General features: G+C 39.1%; 1 protein-coding gene across 7 annotated transcripts in view; it reads left to right on the forward strand.

The window, feature by feature from the left end:
- The window catches only part of LOC109084314 (chromodomain-helicase-DNA-binding protein 9-like), a 59669-nt gene that overhangs the window by 24106 nt on the left and 29563 nt on the right, over positions 1-6000 (forward strand). For all 7 annotated transcript variants that reach the window (XM_042760327.1, XM_042760329.1, XM_042760326.1 and 4 more), the window contains one exon: positions 2522-2916. In XM_042760327.1, the coding sequence (XP_042616261.1) occupies positions 2522-2916 (395 nt within the window). The remainder of the gene's footprint in view (positions 1-2521; positions 2917-6000) is intronic.

Raw genomic sequence — 6000 nt, forward strand, 5'->3', positions numbered from 1 at the left:
AGGAGAGAGATTGAAATTGCTACGATGCTGGCAGCCTGTAATTTTAGTTATTTATAGATGTGTTATATAGATGCAGTGCTCACGGCTTGCTGCATTTTCCCCTCGCTCTCTCCCTCTCTCGCTCACGTCATATTCTCTCTATTACTCATTTTCTCACATATGCTCTCCCGCCTTCCCCTATAGCTTTCCTCCATTTCTTCATTCCTGCTGATTTGCCCCTTCATGCCTCAAATGGGTTAGTGTGAATATTTCACAAGAGTTCTGCTCTCTGGCTCATGTTTAGCCACCAAATGAGTTAGTGTTTATAACCCACCCCCACTCGCGTCTCTCTTTTTTTTTTCCCCACTCTTTCCAAATAATTCCCTTTATTTAGCCATCAGGAAAGCACAGCCTGGGTGATCCGATTTTATGTCTGTCTAGCTTTATTGGCATGACTGGAACATTGCTCTGGCCGGATGTCATGTTTATACAATGAGTGTGTGCAAAGTAAAACCTAATAAAATAAAATTATAAGATCTCTTTCTCCTTCTTTATGGGTTCAAACTCACTTTAGCTGCTTTCCGAGTGAGAAAGAGAGTGAGGAATGGAGGAAAAAGGGAGATTGCATGTCGGGAAAATAGGCATGAATAATAAAGTTGGCATGTCTAGGCCTGCTATATGATCGTATGATCGTGCTGTGAATTATACATGACTGTCTTTTTATTTCATGGGGTGAGGGGTGGGTAATGTGAAATGGTCTCTTGACCTTTGATCTGTGTGTGATGTCATTCTGATGAAGTGTGACTTATTAATGCCCCTATGCCTTACGTTTACTTATAATCTTTAAGTAAACGTAATGATACCTTATGTTTACTTTAGATCTTTAAACTAGTAATAAATCTGTGAATATGTGTGTGTGCAGGCCCAGTGGTGTGCAGTGTTCGCCTGAGTAGTCGTCTGAACCATTCCTTTAACTTCTCCTATAGCTGGTTGGCCACGTGAATGCAGAGCAGTGAATATTATGAAACCCAGGCATTAGGAACATTGATGATGCAGCAGTTCAAAGATGGAGGATTTCCCATGTTATCATCCTGTGTGTGTGTGTGTGTGTGTGTGTGTGTGTGTGTGTGTGTGTGTGTGTGTGTGTGGGCTCAGGCTTAGCATGCTGCACTGCCTGAGCTTCAAGCAGATGAGATGGGATCTCTGAGGATTTTTATCTTGGACCTCCTCTTGCGTTTAGTCTGCTGGCAAGGTCATTAAGTAACTGGTGTACTTATTAAATTCCCAACCAGTATTGAGTTGGGTAAAGAACTTGAACAGTATTTGAGTTGATGTAAGCACAAGTGTCTCTACTACCTGACAGGCCTCACTGAAAAAGGTGTCGTGAGAAATCACACCTGTCTCAGTAAGAGCTCTAGACTCTGTAACTAAAAAAAAAAAAATCAGGGGACTAAGACGTTTTAGCCAATCAGTAAACTAACCAATTAGAAATGTTATTTGCTTGTCAATAAAGTATGAAATAATTTTTTTGCCCACCAGGCACAATGGTTGGCAAAATTCCAATTTTGGATATAGGCAACAAATCAGAATTGGGCATCAAGACCTGCAGTGTAAACGAGGCCTTAGTCTGCCTAAACACAGCCCCTTTCTTACAATAGATTGCAAGCTTGTGTTTCTGCATCCCCCCCCACCCATGCAGAAAAAAGTGTAAAATCTGCATGTAAAATCTGTCTCAACTTGCATTACATCATTTGCTTTAACAAGTATCCATTTACACTGTTGTCTTTTTTTTGTTTGTTTGTTTTTGTTTTTGAGCCCAGTATAGGTTGACTCTAATGATAACAACAGATATCAGTTTTTTTTTTTTTTTTTTTTTTTTTTTTTTAAATCAGACATCAGCTTTGCTTTTGCAATGCACATTACAAGCGAACCACCATAGATGAGCAAAATTAGCCCCCATTGTGTGTAAAACTACCAGCATTTGGCTGGTGGCAGCTGTTAATTTCATCCACCGCCTGTGAATGAATTTGCACATTCTGCTTTGTTGGCATCTTTTTGGTTTGTTGGAGGTCTGTGTTTTAGAGTGAGGATCTTGTGCTTGAAGTTAGCAAAATGGTGGAAAAGTTCGCAAAACATCTTAAATTGCTTACAGAACCTTTGTAATCTTATGTGCAGAGTAGCTGTTTCACTGTACTGACTTTGTCCCCCTTAATAAGAAACCTATTAAAGTATTTACATCAGCTTGAGTCCAAGTTTTCTAGGTCATGACTAGAGGAGTAATGTTATGGATGTTTATGTTTCTTGTCCAATAGCGCTCTTATATTGACCATCAGACTAGTCTACATGGCGTCATGGTTATCTTAAGAGTGTTTTGTTCATTATGGGTTTAGCATATGGAATTATGAGATTCTGAAATAGAAGCCTATCTAGGGGCTTCCTGTACAGTCCTGCCGACACAACAATTTTAGATGAAGCCAGTCCTATGGAGAACATTGATATCGTGTTTGGGTGGTAATATCTTTCTTTTTCTATTTTCTCACAGCCTCCTAAGAACACTAATGGTCCGAACAGCCAGCTGCGGGTACTCAGCCCACCAGTGAAGAGCAGCTCCTCTTCTTACTCTTCATCATCCTCGTACATATCCACGTCAGAGAGGCGGGTTCAGAAGCGACAGCAGCAGCAACAGCAGATGGAGTCGTCCCTTTCCGACGATAAACAACAGAAGGCCAATCGAATCATCTCTGAGGCCATCGCCAAAGCACAAGAGAGGGGAGAGAAAAATATTCCACGCATCATGAGTCCCGAAAGCTTCCCGTCTTCGTCGTCGCAGCACCGCAGTCACAAGGCCGGTTCTTCCAAGTCCAGAGGCAAGGATAAAATCTCCAAGAAGGCCCGGATTGTGACGTCATCCAAGCCCAAGCAAAAGCCTCAAATTGGGTAAGACCCCTGTAACATTCTCCCCAAGCTAAAGGATGACTGACATTCTATCTGTTTTTTTTTTTTTTTTTTTTTTTGTCTGAGAGCAGCTGTACAGCTGTTTCTGTCCTGATCTGTGATGACTTCTATTCATCCAAGAACATCTGTGAAGCTTCACCTGCGTGTTGTTAGCCATCACTGCAAATTAAAGAGGTCTTACTGCTTACAGATGTGGTCTTAACCTGTAGTTGTGTGTTAAGTGTAAATAGGATGAAAGTTGAGTTCTCGTAGAGATGCAGAGCGTGAGGAGCATTGACTGTCATGTTAAACTGCTACTTCAAGCTAACAGCATTTAATTAAGCAGTCAGAAATGAGAGGCTGTGCAGCATCATGAGTACAGTCAAGAATAAAAGCCATTGTTAGGCATAAAGTTTCTCCTTTTTAAGAGCATCTGTGAACATTCAGCTAAAGCAGAAACGCCTTAACTTTTAACTATGAAGAGCTAAAAGTATTGAATATATTTCAGTGCACAAAAATTGTATGTCAGCCATTTCTTTTTCATTAATGCACATTTTGACCCATGTGAAACTAGAGCAAATTCACCTCAGGCTAGTGCATAAACTTGTATGCAAATGTTGAGAGTTTATGTGCATATTAAGCGTTTCTTGTCAGGTTTCCTTGAGTGGAAATATTCAGGAATATTTTAGTCTTATACAGGTGTCAGCGTTTCTTTAGATATTTTCAGATACATTTTCTTTCGATATCATGCTGATGATTCTGTCCTCAGCTGTTAGGAAGTCTTTGGATCTAAAAGTGTGCTCAGAGCATGCAGTGAGTGTTCACTTTTTAACCAGTTACAGAACTTTCTAGCAGACGTTTTTGAACCAAGGACTCCTTTTAATAACCCCACACTGTCTGCGGTTATGAGAAACGCTGCCCTAGCAGTTTTCCATAGAAATGTTGGAGATTTGCTGTCATTTTGAGTAACGATAAGTTGAGTTTTTTTTTTTTTTTTTGTCTTTTTTTTTTAATTATCTGAAAAGTATTAATTGAAAATTATTATTTTCACAATAAATATTGTTTTTTTTTTTTCTGAAATATTCAGTGGACCCCTGGTACCCCTTGAGGCCTTCTGGGGTTCCCTGGACATTTACATTTATCAGACGCTTTGGCGACTTACAGTGCATTCAGGCTATACATTTTCTTTTTTATACCTAACATGTGTTCCCCTGGGAATCGAACCCACAACCTTTTGCGGTGTTAATGCAATGCACTACCACTGAGCCACAAGAACACTGGACCCCAGTTTGAAAATTCCTGATCTGAAAGTTAGATGAAAAATAAGCAGCCTTTTTTGTGACCCATAAACATGGCAAAGGAACAAACAAACACTAAACATACAATAATCTGGTGTTCTCCCATTTTGTTGTGGTTAATGATTCCTTTACCAAATGTTACATGTACCTCCCATGTAACACAGCAGGTGCTCACACAGACAGCCAGTTCTGATGAATGTGAATAGATCATAAGTCTGAACCAAACTTGCAGAGCTTTATGACATCATGATGTCATCTGATCTGCATTAATGGAGGACTGAATGAAAGAACGTGACATGAGATTTCTAGGTCATGTGCATCATGTGAAGGCCTCTGCAAACTTTGTGCAACCAAATATTATCTCCAGCTCTACAGTTCAATCAAGATGCTGCTTTGTTCTTAAAAATACTGCGTGCTCTCTTATGGCCCGTTGGTGAGATTACGAAGTTGGCATGAAAATGTTTAACGTTCCCGCTGTGCTTGTAAAAGCAGTGTGTTGAATATCTTTGGTGACTTGTTCATCGTGCTTTATGGATTAGCAGTCTGACTGACCCAAATACTTCAGCAGTAAAGGCAAGACAAACAGGACATGTGTATGTTAAGCCTCAATGCCTCACTGGATGATTTCTTTTCTTGTTTAACACAGTTTCTTGGCTCATTCACCTCTGTTGTATAGATTGCAGTTTTTACCACATCTAGCAGAAGAAAGCAGATGTTGACTGCTTTTAAAAACTGGTTTGCAGATACTCCAGAATGAGAGGGACATGTTTGCATATTGACATGGGAATAGGCTAAGTGGTCTCTTTCTCCCTGTAAAGTACTGCAAGTTACCTGTCTGGTTTGGCAAGCTTTTATTGAGCGTGTTTTGCTGTGTAAGTGTTGTCAACAGGATCTTGTCACCTAACATTACTCTGATGACATTCTAATGTGTTACGGTGTTGCCGGTCTGCTATAAGAGGCTTGTATTTATTAACGGTTGAGTGTTATGTTGTAGCTAGTGGTGTCATGACCATACGTAAGTCCACAGTTAAATGAATCCCAGTGATGTTCAGCAGTGTTGGGAACAACAAGTGTAATTGTGGGTGATCAGGAAGACATATAGACCCTGTCCCAAATGCTGAATGATTGGCTACATAAGCCAGGACAGACCTTTGTGGCACTAGTCTGGATTGTTAAAGCTTGCAAAATTATTTATATTATTTTGGATGCACAATGCTTCTGTGCTGTAAGACCGAACATTGCTTTTTAAGTAAAAATAAATACTTTGCATGCTACGGCATTGGACAGGAAAGTGTTATGATCTTTTTTTTTTTTTTTTTTTTTTTTTTTTTAAATAGAAAAAAATTCTAAATCTCTTTAAATAAAAATAAAGGTTCAGTGTGGCAGCATCCATCTTTAATGATGGCAAAACCTCATCAAGAAAAAAATATTAAATAAAACTATGTGTGGAAAACTGGATTAAGGAAAAAGATGTTTACCAATTATAAATACATTAGTGCAAAATTTTATACAATGAATACAATAATAAAAATAATGGTATACTCACAGTAAGTACGTTTTTTTATATTAAAAGAATTTGCCCCAGATGATTCAAACGTGAGTTTTCAGCAGTGTAGAGTAACGTTTGTTTTTTTGGCGTTTCTCCAGACATAGTTTTATGTTTACACAGCGCGATACACAACATATAAAAAGACAGTATAAGTCATTATAATCAGAAATGCTGTCCCCACTGGATGCAACAAATGCCTTGTTTATAATGGGTTTTATTGTTTTGTCTTGTCGTGCCGGG

This window comes from Cyprinus carpio, chromosome A7, assembly GCF_018340385.1.
Source record: "Cyprinus carpio isolate SPL01 chromosome A7, ASM1834038v1, whole genome shotgun sequence".
In the NCBI taxonomy this organism is placed as follows: Eukaryota; Metazoa; Chordata; class Actinopteri; order Cypriniformes; family Cyprinidae; genus Cyprinus; species Cyprinus carpio.